The following is a 17804-nucleotide window of genomic DNA, read 5'->3' as shown; positions in this document are numbered from 1 at the left end:
TCAGGAAATCATTTAGAATGAAAAGGAATATCTCAGGTAGAACAACAAACCCTCTAACGAGAGTAAATTTGTAGCATGTACATAAAAATTTGACAAAAATAAGTTTTCTATCTCAAGTCACAAACTCAGGGCATCCCAAAACCATATCTCATTTTGTGCTCACCTATAGTGACCAACAGGTGAAGCAGTTCCGAGATTTAAAATAAATAAATAAAGGCTTTCACATGCATGAATCAAGGATTGCAAGAATTCAATTTGTAGGTAAAATAAAGGTTCAAAAATAACAGAAAAATCAAGCTTACAATGAAAAAAAATCTCCATATACATGCAGAAGGTTGAAGAATAATGACAGATGTACTTACAAAGAAAAAAATTTTGGTCTAATCCCCACCCCTTCATAAAGAATTCTGGTCAAATTGAAGAACACAGCATGAAATTGAAAGCAAAGATGGCTGGTAGAATAAATTCTCCAACACATCAAACCTGGCTCCTCTCCGTTCATCAGTTGAACAAGATTAGCCATTCCATCCATCCCAACTAGCCCAAAAGAGTCAAGAAACAGTAACTGTACACTGGTATACACATTGTGCTGTTAGCCGCTCAGCCTACTGTCAGTGTTTTGTTTGGGTTAAAAAGGAGAAAGTGTTCGCATTAGAACGTCCACCATCCATCCATGAAGAAACTTTTTATTTGGAACATCCACGATCCATGCCTATTCCATTGCACAGAAAAGGAATTAGATGTTCATGGACCAAAGATAGAGGTGCAACTTAGGTTGATTTTTGGGAATCCGGGTTGAAAATTTACCATAAAATCAGGTCGGTATCGAGTTGATTCCAATTCATTTTTTAGCAAAAGATCAACCGGATCCGACCAAGTTGCACCCTTACCAGAATTCCCAAACTGACCTGACTTTATGGTAAAAGCTCAATTCGAGTTCCCAAAAATCTACACAAGTTGCAAACCTACCGGAATAGAATATAAGGCCATGTTTGGATACCCACAAGATTTATATTTGGATTTCTCACATTTGACAGTTGAGATTTGGATCTGGATCAAATCCTTAAATTTCCAAATCAGCTACAACAGTGAAAAAAGAAATGATTTTCAAATCTGTTCTACAAGTCATTATTTGGAAATCCACATTTGTGGCAAGTACCTTCACCCTTGCTGCTCCTCGACCTTGCTGCAGCAGTAGCAAGACGTCCCTCCCTCCCTCCCTCCCTCTCGTACAACATGAGCATATTTTGTATCCAAAACTCAAATCCAAATCCAAATACAAAAACATGAGGTATCCAAACGTGGCCTAAGGGTTTTGCTCATCAACACAAACCTGTTTGCAAACATCCCTTTGTCACAAGGGTCTTGAGACCTATTCTTTGGTAGGGTTTCCTTTCGGGTCCACATCGGTAGCATTGAGGATGCTGGTATTAGGTAGTATATGGTCAATCGACGACTTGGCTGCTATTGAATTTGTTCCTGATCCACCATCAAGTTGGAGGTTTTTCATGCTATCTATGAGAATATTCTGACTAGGGCTTGTTGGGCTCACTGAGCCACTTGGTGAAATCCAGGTATTCCAATCACCACGTCTGCGCATCTTATTCCCCTGGGGAACAACTGGTATTAATTAACTCATAAAAATCTGGTGAAAATGCGTGAGGCCAAAGAGACTTACCTGTACTTCTACTAGGGCTGAGGGGCGTAAGGCATCAAGAATCAAGTTAATATCGCTTGTCAAGTGTTTCACCTGTAAGATATTATGAAGCAGTATAGATTAACCAAAGTTCATCTAAGAGGAAACAAAACTACTGTAAAATGCAGCCCAATGATTTATGGTTCAATTTTTTTCTGTAATTTTTTATTTTTTGAAAATATTGAAGTGAGTGAAAGTAAAAAGAGGACAGCCTGTTTAAATCAGCACTTGAGCCTCCTCACAATGCATGCCGACAGACCATTAATTTGGTAAAGAAGGGACTTATAAGTTGTAACTGTCTGCTTCTCCAGTTTGAAGCTATAAAGATTCTTTGTTTCCACAGTATTTCAAATAGCCTCAATTTCAGAGGAATTTCTTCGAAAGGGAATTTGAATCTGTTGCCGGCTTGTTGCAATTGTTGACGGAGATTTATATCAGTCAGAACGGAACAGACAAAATGGTATGGATTTGGGATTCTTCAGGCGAGTTCTTTGTCAAATCTTTTTACTAAAATCTAGTGGCTAGCCCTGCATCTTCCAAGGTAGCTAAGATTGTGGTCATTCCAGGCTCCTCCAAGAGTGAGTATTTTCTCTTGGGCGGCTCTGTTAAGAACCATTCAAACAGTGGATTTCTTGAGAGAGAGATTCTCATAGTAGATCATTGCGCATTATGTATTGAGGATGGGGAGTCAGTAGATCACTTGTTTTTGCATTGCAAAACCACCAGGGTCGTTTGGAGCAAGCTTCTAAGTAGATTTGGGATAGAATGAGTGTTTTCACCTAGCCTCATGGATCTTTTCCAAGCATGGTCTCATGTTCCATAGAAGAAAAAAGGAAGAATTCTTTGGAATATGTCCTTTGCTGCAATCTCGTGCGGCTTTGGAGAGAAAGAAACGCAATAATCTTCAAAGGGGTGTCTAAAAGCCCATCATCTCTCTTCATTAAAGCAATGGCGTTAACTATAGCATAAGTTAAGATACTTTCCTGCTTTAGATTTGTATCCGCTTATGATCTTTAGGAAGGGTGTAGAGAAGTTTGTTTCAGTGTGGAGGCTAAACAAAAGGTGGTTCAAGTATGGGAGCCACCTCCTCCGGACTTCCTAAAACTGAACTTTGATGGTTCTAGTTTGGGAAATCCGGGCCTGGTCGGCATTGGGGGAGTCTTGAGAAATGACATGGGGGAGGCATTATGGGCCTATGTCAAACCCATTGGGGTAGCAGACACGTCGGAAGCGGAAGTTCGAGTAGTTCACCAAGGGATAAAACTAGTTGATCGACATCATTTGGGTTCCTTGGTTGTAGAAGGTGACTCCTTAAATGTGATCCGATGGTTGAAAAGATCGCAAAATCAACTCTGGAGATTCGACAGTTTTTTGATGAAATTTTTGATAGGATTGGTTCATCTCCCATTCCATTTTTGCATGTAAGACGATTTGCGGATTTGGTGGCGGATGGATTAGTCAGGGAGGGTGTATCCAAAGATTCTTTAGCTTTTTTTGACTCCCTCCCTCCTTGATTTGTTGTCTTTTGGAATAGTTGTTTTTCTTTATTTCCTCCTTTGTAATCTGACCATCTCGGTCTTCTCTTTTTAATTTATTCTTGGCTACCATTCAAAAAAAAAAAAAAACAGTATTTCAAATAGCCAAAAAGTGATATTGAACTTAGAAAAAGAATATAAAATAGGGAAAATTACATTTACACCCCCTCTAGTTTCTGACACATCCACTTCCACGCCTATAGTTTAAAATGTGACAAATACACCCCTGTAGTTTTAATTTGTTTAAGGTAGGCCCCCTCAGCTGAAGGTTCGTCCATAGATTGAAGGGTTAGGATGATCCGATGGAGCTGATTTTTTGGGCACACCCTATCTATGTCAGGACCCATCAAATGAACGCTTTGGATCATCCAAATAATGTGGGCCCATACCCATCAAAGCGTTCATTTGATGGGTCCTGACATAGATAGGGTGTGCCCAAAAAATCAGCTCCATCGGATCATCCTAACCCTTCAATCTATGGACGAACCTTCAGCTGAGGGGGCAAACCTTAAACAAATTGAAACTATAGGGGTGTATTTGTCACGTTTTAAACTAGAGGGGTGGAAGTGGATATGTCAGAAACTAGAGGGAGTGTAAATGTAATTATCTAAGAGAAAAAGTATTCCTACACCAACAAGTTAATGCTTTCCAGTTTACTGCTAGCCTTAAGCCAAACAATAAACAAATGAAACCAGATCTTTTCAATCTATAATATCCTGCGAACGTCTCCAGGTTTCTCCAAAGTAATCAACCATAGTGTATACGCAACTACAAATATTATTCTTCATCCATGTAGGCCGGTTTTCATGTCAGTGATTAAGAACCCTACCTCCCACGGTGTTTCTCCCACATTGTAACTAAAACAACAAACCTCTTTACTAACTTGTTCTCCTATATTTGCTGAGCAACACATTAAATTAACATGTTTGGTATCTTCTTCTCAACAATGGGGTAGATTGATAACCTGATGCATGTATTAAATTGGTGGCTGTCACAATCTCCTTAGCACGTGTGGCAGAATAGTTTTGGTGAAGGAGTTAATGGTACAAAAGTGTGCTTGTTTACTAGTTGGCAGATTGTAAAGCAAGGTTCGCATACAGATGGTTTTTATGAACTATGATGCTTTTAGCAAGCCATACAGTGAGGGAGAAAGTACACTTTCAGCATGCTCTTCGTGATGCCAATGACTGCAGGTTCGCTCACTAGCTAAAAGTGATGTTATTAGGGATCATTTTGTTGAGGAGCAACATGTGCCCCTACAATGATCTCATGCTGTTATTGTTTAGTTTCTGTATCTCTGCACCTTTTATTTCTTTCTGCAATAAAACATTATCTCTCAGGAAAAAGCAAGCAATGTCCCCAATCATGGTATGGAATAAGTCTGTAGAATTGTCTTCTTGATGGATCTATGGAATACCCTTATCATTCCAAAGCTTCTTAAAATAGCTCCCTAAATCCTTTAAGCAAACGGGCAAAGCAAGAGAACATGATCAAGGAATTCCTCTTCCATTTTGCATAAAATGCACCAACTCACCATGTAGAAAGAAAGAGTGATTGGATCTTTTGCTGTGATACCAAATTGATGTGGCCCAGGGGAGGGGAGGTAGAAGAAAGAGGAAAAAAGAGAAGTAAGAGGGGTAGAGAAGAAGAATATAAGAAAAGAATGGGAAGAGATTAGAAGAAAGAAGAGGGAGGACCAGAAGTTGGGGGGGGGGGGGGGGGGGAGAATAGGAGAAGAAGAACAGAAGAAGAGAAGGGAAGAAGAGGAAGAGGGATAGGGGAGAATCTCTGCTCTCAATTCATTCATTCATCATCAAAATCTGAAAAGTTTCTAATACATGTGGCCTATTATATAGGCAATGAAATTCCTTTTCGCATTCGGAGTTCGTTTCAAGGTCTATGTGGGGGATAGAATTCGGTTTTGGCTGGATCCTTGGTGCTCGGCGGCGCCTCTTAAGGAGCTTTTTCCTGACTTATTTATGGTGTCATCTCAGAAAGAGGCTTGGGTCATGGATTGCTTTGAAAGAGCACTCGCGAAAGTGGTTTGGTCTCCCAAGTTTCGAAGACCCTTTTTTGACAGAGAGTTAAATCATCTCCAAGAACTCCTGTCGCTATTAGAATCTTGCTATATCAAGAAATCGGGCGCAGATAGACGAGTTTGGAAGTGGAGCCCTTCGAGCTTATTCTCAGTCAAATCATTTTATCATCAAAATGATCCCTAGTTTAGCGGAGCCTTTATTATCCTCAGTTTGGAAGTTCTCTTGTCCGCTGAGAGTTGCCTTCTTTGGGTGGTCAGTTTGCTGTGGTCGTATTCAGACAATGGATTTTTTGAGGAATAGAGGAATGTGGTTGGTCGATTATTGCCCTCTCAGAAGAAGAACAGAAGAAGAGAAGGGAAGAAGAGGAAGAGGGATAGGGGAGAATCTCTGCTCTCAATTCATTCATTCATCATCAAAATCTGAAAAGTTTCTAATACATGTGGCCTATTATATAGGCAATGAAGTTCCTTTTCGCATCCGGAGTTCGTTTCAAGGTCTATGTGGGGGATAGAATTCGGTTTTGGCTGGATCCTTGGTGCTCGATGGCGCCTCTTATGGAGCTTTTTCCTGACTTATTTATGGTGTCATCTCAGAAAGAGGCTTGGGTCATGGATTGCTTTGAAAGAGCACTCGCGAAAGTGGTTTGGTCTCCCAAGTTTCGAAGACCCTTTTTTGACAGAGTTAATCATCTCCAAGAACTCCTGTCGCTATTAGAATCTTGCTATATCAAGAAATCGGGCGCAGATAGACGAGTTTGGAAGTGGAGCCCTTCGGGCTTATTCTTAGTCAAATCCTTTTATCATCAAATGATCCCTAGTTTAGCGGAGCCTTTATTATCCTTAGTTTGGAAGTTCTCTTGTCCGCTGAGAGTTGCCATCTTTGGGTGGTCAGTTTGCTGTGGTCGTATTCAGACAATGGATTTTTTGAGGAATAGAGGAATGTGGTTGGTCGATTATTGCCCTCTCTGTTTAGCCGCTGGCGAATCAATTGATCACCTTTTCATCCACTGCAAGGTTGCTAGAGTTATTTGGGGTCTCATTTTCACTCGCTTTGGAATCTGTTGGGTACCATCCAAATCTATGGCTGATTTCATTAGGAGTTGGGAATTGAGTCCTTGGAGAAAGAAAGGTAGGATCCTTTGGAAGATGTGCCTTCTGGCTGCGTGGTGGTTTTTGTGGAAAGAGAGGAATGCGCGAGTCATTGAAGGAGAGGCTCGGTCTCCCTATTGGATTTACATAAAGCTGATAGCTGCGGTTATATCTTGGGCTCGAAGTCTTCATTTGTTTCGTTTTGTTTCAGCTTTTGACCTCTGGGAAGGATGGGCAATCATCTGTATGGAAGGGGTCAGCAAAGTGAAAGTCTCACACTCCTGGAATCCTCGTTCGCAGGGGCTACTGAAGCTTAATTTTGATGGTTCATCCCTTGGTAACCCGGGCGAGGAAGGAATTGGGGGTCTATGCAGAAATAACAAGGGGGAAGTCCTTTGGGCTTACTCGGGTCCTATTGGAGTCGCAGACTCGAATGAAGCTGAGGTCAGAGCCGTTCATAGAGAGATTAAGTTACTGGATTGTCAGGCTTTCGACAAAATTATAGTTGAAGGGGATTCCTTAAATGTAATTAGATGGCTTGCGGGTAAGGCGATTCCTCCCTGGAGATTTTTGCCTTTCTTTGAGGAAATCGAGGACCTGACTCAGGGCTCTTCCATTGTGTTCGGCCATGTTAGAAGGTCAGCCAATGCTGAAGCAGAATCCCTAGCCAAAGGAGGTGTCTTTAGGACAGCTTTAGAGTGTTTTGATTATCTTCCTCCTTGATTTATTGTAATTTTTTCTCTTTGTTTCTTTAGGACCACCTCGGTTCTGTTTTTCACATATATAATATTCTGCCCTTTTCAAAAAAAAAATTATATAGGCAATGAAAGTAAAAATTCCATGGAAAATAAAAGCCTTAAAAAACTTAACTATGGAAATAATAGTCTTAAAAAAATGTTTGGTAGCCACCTGCCACAACAAATATTTTGTTATATACATCATAATATGTATTTTTCAATAAAAAATAATCCTAAAAATAAATGACATGGAAATAAAAACCCTAAAAGTTCTAACGGGCAAATATGCCACTTATTGGGCCTGAAATACGCATCATCAATCCTGTGAACGGCTCGCCTAATGGCTTCTTTAAATCCTCAAGGGGTCTAAGGCAACGAGATCCCCTTTCTCCTTTTTTGTTTATAATCGTGGCATAGACACTTAGCAGAATTATTGATATTGATCTATAGAACGTATAGCCATTAAAAAAAAAAGAGGTCTTATAGAAGGTTGCAAGATTGAAACAACAGGAGAGAGGTGTCATTTTCAGAGCAATACATCCATGTAATTCAAACTGTAGATCTTTTGCGAAGCTGGCATATGTTGATTTTTTACCACCGTGCTCTTTGCATAGAGGATGGAGAGTCCGTGGACCATTTGTTTATTCACTGTAAAGTAGCAAGGGAGGTTTGGAGTAGACTATTGAGGAGGCTTGGCATATCTTGGGTATTCCCGGCGAAGGTTGTTGATCTCCTAGAGTCTTGGGCGGCGATTCGTTAGAGAAAAAAATAGAAAGATCTTCGTGTTTCTCCGCTTGCTACTATTTGGGTTCTCTAGAAGTAGCGTAATGCACGATCATTTAAGGGCTATAGTCGGTGTCCTACTATTTGACCATTGTGCTCTTTGCATAGAGAATGGAGAGTCAATGGACCATTTATTTATTCACTGTAAAGTAGCAAGGGAGGTTTGGAGTATGGGTATTCCCGGAGGAGGTTTGGCATATGTAGGGTATTCCCGGAGAAGCTTGTTAATCTCCTAGAGTCTTGGACGACGATTCCTTAGAGAAAAAAAGTAAAGATCCTTTGGCGATTTGGGGGGTAAAGATTTTACCATGCTTTAAATTTATATCCGCCTTTGAATTATGGAATGGGTGGATGGATTTTTGCTTTAGCTTAGAGCAAGAAACTATAATCACTTAGAACTGGATTCCTACACCAATTGGCTTCTTAAAGCTTAATTTCGATGGTTCGAGTTTTGGAAATCCGTGACCGGTAGGAATCGGTGGGGTCTTCAGGCATGACTCGGGAACTGTGAGGTGGGCGTTTTCGGGTCCTATTGGAACTGCTGATTCTTCTGAGGTGGAGGTGAGAGGAATTCATTAGGGGGGATCAAGTATCTGGAGAGAGGCATAATGGACAAAGTGATAGTGGAAGGAGACTCCTTAAATACTATTAAGTGGTTAAGGGTCCACATGCTTTTTCTTGGAGGTTTGCTCCTCTCTTTGATGAGATTCAGGATCGGGTGGGCAATTCTCACATTTCAATCTAGCATGTGAGAAGATCAGCCAATAGGGAGGGATGCTGATTGATTAGCTAGAGCGGCGGTGACTAAGGAGGATCTAGAAATGTTTGATTTTCATCCCCCTTAAGCCCTCTTCTTTGTTTTTTGCCTATCTTTTTCGGGTGGAAGGTCTTTATTTTTTGTATTTTCTTTTCTCTATTCAGCTCCTTTGCAGTTGTATTGACCATCTTGGTCTTCTTCTCTGTTGTCTTAATTAAGCTTGCCACCATTAAAAAAAATATATAGTATAGCAGTGACTCACATAGGGTTTTGGTTCCGGAATGCATTTAAATTTAAATTTTGATTGGATGGAAATGGAAGCATTTCGGTCGTTTTGTATATGTTGCAGTGGAAATTTAAAACGATGCTAAAAACCATGAAAGAACTTTTGGAAATATTGATCTTTAACTTGGAATTGGCTTCAAACCATTGAGAATTGAGCAGGACTTGAAGTTCCTATATGTAGCTCCGAGAGAAAATAAGCACATCATCCACATATTGTATACGTGTAATCGAAATTTTTTAAACCTATTTAATAAACCAACATGTTTGATTTTCTAAATAAGATTGGTTTTGATGCTGGAATCTGTGTCCTATTTCTATTCCACTCGATTGCAGTGTTGGGTTCCAATAAATGAATGGAATAAGGGGTCGAAATTGAAACGTGGCAGAATAGATGGGGAAAAGTACCAGAATATATTTTCGGCCCAAGGAGGTGGTGTTATCTATTATGATTTCACGTCATTCAACCAACTCTGCTGCGGATGCATTGGCAAAGGAAAGAGCTTGGCTTGCTGAATCCCAGATTATTTATCCCTATCCTGCTGTATTGCCCCCTTGATTTAGATTTTCCATATTTTTATGTTTTTGGTGGTTCTCTGGGTGGTGGGAATTGATCTGTAATGGTGGGACATCTTGTCCGCTTTTTTTGAGACTAATAAAGTTATTTGTTTTTTTGAAAGATTTTTTTTAATCAGACACTAATAAAGTTATTTGTTACCTTTCAAAAAAAAATTTGTTGGATTTTTTTCATTATATTTGCAGGGGAATCATAATAGGATGCCGATTTCCTAATTCCATCAATCCAAAGGCACCCTACATGGTCATATGCTTTTTCGAAATCGATTTTGTACATAATACCTACAGCCTTTTCATGATGCAGCGTATCCACACTTTTTTTTTAAAGAAAAGGTAAAACTATTAAACTACAAAGCTCGAATACAAGCAGGGACGAAGAGTCCCAATGCTCGAAAGAGCAAAACCAAATAAAAAATTAAGAATGGGATATATATATTTGATATGATTAAACTATCTCTAAAAACACTCTTTTTAGAAAGGTCGTCTACATAGCTATTAGTTGATCAGGGAATGATACTGATTCTGTGGTCGATTCTTGCGAGAAACTCTCTGATCTGTAAGAATTCATTTGTCGGCCCTTTGCTTTTACCAAACACTCAAGAAATGGCATTCACCCAATCACTCTCAATTCATACTCACAAGTAACGCCTTCACTTCGGCTACATTAGAAGCCGAACTGACCAGTTGGACAGGAGAAGACATTAAAAATCTCCCTTTTATCATCTCTCAATGTGCAAACTACTCCTTCATTCGAGCTTACAGGACGAAGGGTTGATTTGGGATAATATATCCTTCGAGGTGAGGTCAACTTTTCTATTTCTAACTTCCCATTCAAGTAGGGGAAAGGGTGAGCAACTGAATCCTCTTCTCTCAAAAAAGCCTGAATAACAGGAACAGAATCATTCTATTCAATAAACAAAGCAAATTGGAGGATCTGACTTACCCAAATTACCTACTGAACTTCCATTGAAATTTAGCTTGTTAGACGATTCCATCTTGCAACTATCTTCTTCGGATTCAAGTATCCCAACTGATTTCTTTCAATTTTCCAATGGTCACCACTGAATTGAAAAGCCACTTAGGATCGGTGGCCCTCACAGAAATGACGATCTCCACTTTGATATTAATAATAATAGTTCCGATACCTTTGGATTTTCCCTTCGAAAATTCTATATTATTGCTACCCTTCCATAATTTCCAAATAACAGCATAAGACATCACACCATTAAAAAAAAAAAAAGCCATAGCATAAGACATCATTCTCCATAGAGTTTTACATTTTCTTCCAAGTTTTTCCATTCTCCATCTAGACAATGGGGTTGCCAAATTATCTGGGAATACCCAATTCACCCCAAAGCATTTGAACGACGCAGTACACGACATTATTATGAACTGAGATTTAGTCCACTCCCTCATCTTTCAGAAGTTTCAGTTTCATACAGAATTGGCAACCTTTTCACCTACCCACTTAAAAACCCTTCCATCATTCCTCAACTTTCTCTTTAAAATCCACAACTTCAAAATAAGTTTGGTTAAATCGGAAAGGCTGATTCTTTATCTGTTGAACTTCCGTAGACAATAACAAGGGGCTATGATTGGTCGCAGCTCTTGGAAGTATCGATGCTCCTATGTAGGGAAAGTGTTCTTCCCTCCTTTGAAACCAAGAATCTGAACAACTTCCTCATAAAAGGAGGGGGCTGCTTATTCGTTCAAATGAATCTAGCACCCGATATAGGCAAGTCGATTAACTCCATATCTTGGACGAGGTTGGAGAGCTTTCAGGTGAAATTTCTTTAATAAAGAGATTGATGGGATTGACCAGCTCTAAGACATTCTGAAGACTCTCTACATCAAGAAGACCTGAGCGATAAAAGGGTTTGAATTTTGAACACCTCTGAAACTTTTAGAGTAAAGTCCTTCTATCAACACATTGCTTCTAATCTGCTTTCACCTATATAGAGTTTGGAGCATTCCTGCACCGCTTAGCGTTTGCATTTTTGTGCGCACTGCCTTTCAAGATGACGGTTGATCACTTGTGGAACCGTAAGATTGTCATTGTGGATCATTGCGCTTTGTGTGTGAATGTAGGAGAATCGGTTGACCACTTCTTCATTGTATGGTTGCTAGAGAAGTGTGGTGTCGTATCCTTGGGAGATTTGAGATGGTTTTGGTCTTCCCTCTCCAATTGATTGATCTTCCGCATAGCTAATTCTCTATTTCATAGACTAGGAGAGGGAGGATCCTTTGGAGGGTTGCGATGCTAGCCAGTATTTGGATTCTCCGGAAGGAGAAAACACTGACATTATAAAAAATGCTACAAAAGGCTCATAATTTATATATACAAAGATCGTTTTGAGTATTATCTCTTAGGTGAGGTCTCTACGTTGTTTTCAGTTATACTCTAGCACTGACCTTCAAAGATGCTGGAAGGACATTTGCTCTATCAAGGATAGTGTGGAGATGGCCACCCCCAGATGAACCCTTTTAGAACCAGGGCGGCTGAGGCTAAGCATTGATAGTTCTAGCATTGGTAATAATGGGCTGATTGGTATAAGTAGAATCCTTAGAGATGATAGAAATTATACCAGGTGGGCGTTTTCAATTAGGGTCTAATATTCTAATGAGATTGAAGAGAGGACGATGATGCAGGAAGTCAGGACCACTAATAGCAGAGATTTGGGTAGATTCAACGCGAAGGGAGATTCCCTTAATGTTATTAGGTGGATGGATGCAAGACATCCCTATCCGTGAAGGTATGATTTGATCGATGAGATTTAGGATCGAGTAGAGGGTCATCCGGTTCAGTTTCAACATGTGCTGAGATCGGAAAACAGTGAGGCAGATCGACTTGCCCGATCAAAAGTAACCAGGGCAAGGGAGAGCTATATGAAACCCTCCCTCCTTGACTCCTTTTGTTTGTTGTTTTACTTTTCTTGCTTTGTGCCTTTCTGTATTCCCGACCACCTTGATTTGGGGTTCTCCCCTTCTCTTTAGTAAGTTATTTACTATTCTCAACTCAACTCAACAAAGCCTTTGTCCCAAACTAGTTGGGGTCGGCTAAATGAATCCTTTAGAAAAAATTCATGAAGAAATTATTTGCTATTCAAAAAAATAATTAAAAAGTATGCCTTGCAGTGTTGAAATCCCCTCCCAAGCAACAAAGGAGATGCTATCTATTTCCAATACCCTTCAATTCATCCCAAAATCTATTCCTTCTAAGCAGATTGGTAGGACCATACACACTGATAAGCATCCAAACAAGCACCAATGGAGATGCCATCGATTTCTGACACCCTTCAATTCCTACAAAAATCCATTCCTTCTGAGCGGATTGGTAGGACCGTACATACTGATAAGCATCCAAACAAAACCATACTCAACTTTTCTAAATGTGAAAGTAATTGAAAACAAACCGACTGATTGATCCAGAAATTCGAACACCTCCTCATCCCATAAGAGTATAATCCCTCCCGTAGTTCCAATTAACGACAGGTACGATATTTCTGGTTGGTCATTTCTCCAAGGTATGGATTTGATCTCCCTGTCCACCACCTCCAACTTAGATTCCATCAGCATCATAATATTCATATTTCTTTGAATTTTAAACTCCCTCACTGCCCTAAACTTATCGTCTAATCTCAATTCTCTAATGTTCAAGCAACTGATCTTCGTGGAATTAGATATAGATGCTCACCCTCCCTTGCTGATCCTGCATAGCTTTGATCTTCTTATCATAGTTGGTATTGAATATCAAATGTTTGAATTCTACCTTACTTGTTTTATTCATCTTTGCGACTCGAATTGTGCTCAATCTGACAGCCTTTACCACATTGTTCTAATTTTCTAACAGTTGTTTAGAGTTTGATAGATCCTTCCCAATATTCATGCCGATTCTTTCTCTGAACAATAACATCCTTTCAATGTGGTCCTCCAAAGAATTCTAAGAGCCACAACCAGATTGATTCTTAGTATAAATATTACACTCAGAAGTAGTGGTAGAATAGGGTACCAAAACTCCTAGTCTATTTGTATTACTTGCCTCGGTACTATCTCTGCCCAGGTCACCGAGAATCCTTTTAATCACTACAATCACTTCTTTGTATTTCTACTTCCTTTCTTTAGAGTTGATTTACACTCCTTTAACAAATGTCTTGTACATGATATATATAGTATCACTGCTTCTTATTAGTTTATACTCCATCAATCAATTCGCAGTCTACTCGTTTTAAAGGGTTTGTGAATTTAATCATTCAAAAAAGGGTTTACAAATTTATCGCGAGTCCGATAAATTCGTGAATTATAAAACACCTTAATTTATATGAAAAACTCATGAAACATGAATATTCTTAAAAAAAAAAAAAAACACACGAATAAATTCCAGATTTTTTGAATATTTCACGAATTTTATAATTATGGAACCTGGCACACGAAAAGTAGCATGCACCAGCTGCACGCATTATGTTTTCCTTTAAATGAATGGAATTATTTGAAAACTGAACAAAAAGATTCATGTAAAGCTACATGCCTACATCCTACTTAGAAAGTATAAAACATGCGTACATACACTACATTGTATGACACACGTAAACATGTAGTCAACCATTTTGCACTATGCCCTAGCTATTAGAGCTGACTTGAGGTTTGAGAAGAAGAAGAAATAAATGACTCAGTTTTTTTTTTTGAAAGGTAAAATAAATAAATGAATAAGTTGAGAACACACGAATAAATTCGTGAATTATAAAACACCTCAATTTATATGAAAAACTCATGAAACATGAATATTCTTAAAAAAAAAAAAAACACACGAATAAATTCCAGATTTTTTGAATATTTCACGAATTTTATAATTATGGAACCTGGCACACGAAAAGTAGCATGCACCAGCTGCACGCATTATGTTTTCCTTTAAATGAATGGAATTATTTGAAAACTGAACAAAAAGATTCATGTAAAGCTACATGCCTACATCCTACTTAGAAAGTATAAAACATGCGTACATACACTACATTGTATGACACACGTAAACATGTAGTCAACCATTTTGCACTATGCCCTAGCTATTAGAGCTGACTTGAGGTTTGAGAAGAAGAAGAAATAAATGACTCAGTTTTTTTTTTTGAAAGGTAAAATAAATAAATGAATAAGTTGAGAACATAAAAGGAGGGACCCATCAAATTCCACACCTTAGTCACATGAATATGTTCCTAAGGCATGTTCCCCTTCTTGAATTTGACTTTGCTTTCTCCTCAATACCTCCCTTAATTGAATGTTTTAATATCACCGTTTATCCATTCTAACGCCCACACCATGCAAGTATACAACTACACTCCTCCCTTCTAAGGGAATGAGATTTTCTCATTACTAAGTCAATTTCTTTTCCTCCTAAACCCCCTTTCACAAACATCGTGTACATGATATATAGCATCAATGATTCTCAGTTCTTCTACTAATGGTCAATTCTCACTTAACTCATTTTAATGGGTTTATGAATCTACCATGAGATATTAATAGAATCCTTAGTTATTTGATAAATTTGTGCATTATCCCAAAAACTCTAAATTTATTCAAAAAAATGTGAATATATGTTCTCAATTAAAATCCACAAATAAACTGCGGAGTTTTAGAATACTTCACGAATTTGATAATTATGGTACCTAGCACATGGTAAATAGCATGCGCCAGCTTCACAAATACCTTTCTTTCAAATTAATGGAACCATTTGCAAACTGTCAACAAAAAGATAAGAAAACACATGATGAACTCACTGTTTGAAAACTGCACACCATTCTCTTACAAGATCGTGAAAGATCAAGATCCTGAAGTTATCCACAATGCATCATGAAATTTTTAAATTCCCCAAGAAAGAAGGATTTGAGGTGGTTAGCAGACACGCTAAAGCATGTAAATATGAATTCTATTTACTCACCCTTTTGAACTCTGAAATAAGATGAACAGAGACCCAGCCTTGGTTGTCCATCTGGCCTTTCAAGTACGAGTCTTCCATTAAGTTTCTGTCACTGCACGGTTGCAAATAGAACATAACAATAACAAAATAATGAGCTAATGGCATGGTTAGAAAAATTACGAAGTATCTACTAGTCTAGAAAAAAAATATCATCGAAGCAAAAACTTCTGAAAAATTACCTGAAATAGTATTCTATCTGTGCTAGTAAAGAATTGCACAACTCAAGATCAACTTCTGGCACATACATTGGGAAAGGTTGAGGATTCATGGACACCCCTCTCATCATATCGACATATGGAGTCGTAAAACAATACCACTGGGCAGATACATCTGTGTCAGCCAAACATAATGATCAGTAAAAAAAAAAAAGAAAAAAAGAAAAAAAAAAAAGATACTCCCACTACAAAGGGTGATGATTGCAAAAGAGGAGAATTTTGTAAACGTGTCACCTGAAAAATAGGGCTCGCCGTAATAGCTGTAGGGAATCATATACTCTGGGGCAGGAGAAGGTGCATTGATGTAGGGAGAGCTAATGGGGACAGTACTAGAGTTGAGATGAGAATAAGGCTGTGGTCCAAGAAAGCTTGTGGTGCCAATAGTAAATTCTTGTGGTTGATTATCCAAAGGTCTGGGGCTGAAACCACGATTAGAATGCGAGTCATGGTAGCGGGGCTGGTGACGCCTATTAAAATTGTGGTTATTATTATTGCTACTATGAAAAAATTCTCCTCTTCCACCAACACCACCACTTGAACCATCACCTCTACCTCCACCACGTCCACGTCCACCTCCACCTCTGCCTCCTCCTCGTCCCACAACGCGAACACCAACACCACCTCTACCACGGGCATTGAAACTGTTTCCTCTTCGGTGTGAGGTGAATTGGGTATTGTGAGTATTGTGATTGTGTTGGTCAGAGGTTCTTGAGGTGAATTGGGTATTGTGATTATTGTGATTGTGTTGGTTAGAGTTTCTTGATGGTCGAGACGATGCGGGTTTTGAATAGGTTGAGGAAGAAGGGTTTTTCTTCTGGTCAGTGTTTGTTAAGGTGGGTGGAGAGAGCTCTGTTGGATTCTGAATAGGATTGGAATAATCTGTGCTATGGGTGATAGACTCCGATTCAGGCGATGATTGGGTCATTGAGATCCCGGAGGGAGATGCAGGGAAAGCTTCCTGCCAAAAAGGTATTAAAAAAAAAGAAAGAAAGAAAGAAAACCAACGCAATCAGATCAAATCAGTGAAAAAGGAGAGATCTAGGGTTAAAAAAGAAAAAAAGAAAAAAACCCAATGTGGCCAAATTAAATCAAAGAAAAACAAGAGAGAGAGAGAGAGCCCAACGGCATCAAATCAAATCAAAGGAAAAAAAGAAAGAGAACTAGGGTTTAAAACAAAAGAGAGAGAAAACCCAATGTGGGCAAATGAAATCAAAGAAAGACCCAATGCGGCCAAATGAAATCAAAGAAAAGAATAAGAAGAGAGAGAGAGAAAGAGAGAGAGGGAGGGAGGGACCTGGTGATGTGGGATCTTATTGACTGAATGAGACAGAGAAGGCCATGAAGATGCACCCATTACAGAGACAAATTGTGAAGCTTCTTCCAATTTATTCCATGGGCTACCGTTGCTCTTTTCAACCCCTGCATTAGAATTCGAACAAGGGAGCTCGTGTTCCATCATCATGCTATATAAATCAATAATGAAAGGGGGACAGAGGAAAGAATGTGGTTTTCAAAACCCCAATTCCGGACCCCCCCTTTCTTTTTCTTCTCGTGTCCCTGTCTATTTCTTTCCGTCCTTGTCACTCTGGATTATATATCGGCAATTGTCCTCTGCTGTATTTATGACTTAAGGGGGCTGTCTTCTGGAAAAATGGGGCACGAATGTATCATTTCCCTTATACGTGTACTTGTATTCCGGGCCATGGTGTAAAATTATTACCAATCAGAGATAATGACCCCACGCATAAATAATTTGCTACTGGGAAAATTGGTGGGCCCACCCTAAAAAAAATGAGGTATATTATACTTCTGGCCCTTCCCATGAATAACATGAGATGTGAAATGGTGGCCCCACTATGTGCACGCGTTTGGGTGAAGATGGTGGGCCCACCACAATCATCTGGTGTAAAATGGTGGGCCAAGAAATAGTCTACAATAGCTTGCTCCACTGTCAAGGCTGAGTATCTATCCATAGTCTCTACAATAGCCGAACTTAGTTGTCCTTCATACACTTCAATTTTGGTGTTCATCTTCAACAAACCCCCTTGCTAAGAAGCCTTTTTGTGCTTTTAATGTTGCCTTGTAAATACATTTGGCCATGTATTGCCAGGTGATTGGTCGTCTAGTGGGG

At 39.2% G+C, this 17804-nt stretch overlaps 1 protein-coding gene across 3 annotated transcripts; it reads right to left on the bottom strand.

Moving 5' to 3' along the window:
- Positions 1-225: 225 nt before the first annotated feature.
- On the bottom strand, positions 226-17257 carry LOC143864704 (uncharacterized). Of its 3 annotated transcripts, none has more exons than XM_077375478.1 (7): positions 16968-17257; positions 15908-16631; positions 15638-15788; positions 15420-15510; positions 1679-1750; positions 1334-1609; positions 226-712 (listed from the first exon to the last, which is right to left on the bottom strand). In XM_077375478.1, the coding sequence occupies exons 1-6, from the start codon at positions 17133-17135 to the stop codon at positions 1373-1375; spliced, it is 1443 nt and encodes a 480-aa protein (XP_077231593.1). In that variant the 5' UTR covers positions 17136-17257; the 3' UTR covers positions 226-712; positions 1334-1372. The 3 variants fall into 3 exon arrangements, with proteins under 3 accessions (XP_077231593.1, XP_077231594.1, XP_077231595.1); XM_077375479.1 differs by having other exon boundaries at positions 16220-16631; XM_077375480.1 differs by having other exon boundaries at positions 16226-16631.
- Between the last annotated feature and the right edge of the window lie 547 nt (positions 17258-17804).

This window comes from Tasmannia lanceolata, unplaced genomic scaffold, assembly GCF_043159265.1.
Source record: "Tasmannia lanceolata isolate RefF3 unplaced genomic scaffold, GAP_Taslan_0.1 ptg000054l, whole genome shotgun sequence".
NCBI lineage: Eukaryota > Viridiplantae > Streptophyta > Magnoliopsida > Canellales > Winteraceae > Tasmannia > Tasmannia lanceolata.
This window is presented reverse-complemented; position numbering and strand designations above follow the sequence as displayed.

Bases quoted from the DNA above. Each gene is read 5' to 3' on its own strand.
- LOC143864704 (XM_077375478.1), bottom strand. From the start codon at position 17,135: ATGATGATGGAACACGAGCTCCCTTGTTCGAATTCTAATGCAGGGGTT. The intron at 16,632-16,967 runs GTCCCTCCCTCC...CCTTTTTGGCAG, and splicing joins ATAAGATCCCACATCACCAG to GAAGCTTTCCCTGCATCTCC. The intron at 15,789-15,907 runs GTGACACGTTTA...TGGCTGACACAG, and splicing joins CGGCGAGCCCTATTTTTCAG to ATGTATCTGCCCAGTGGTAT.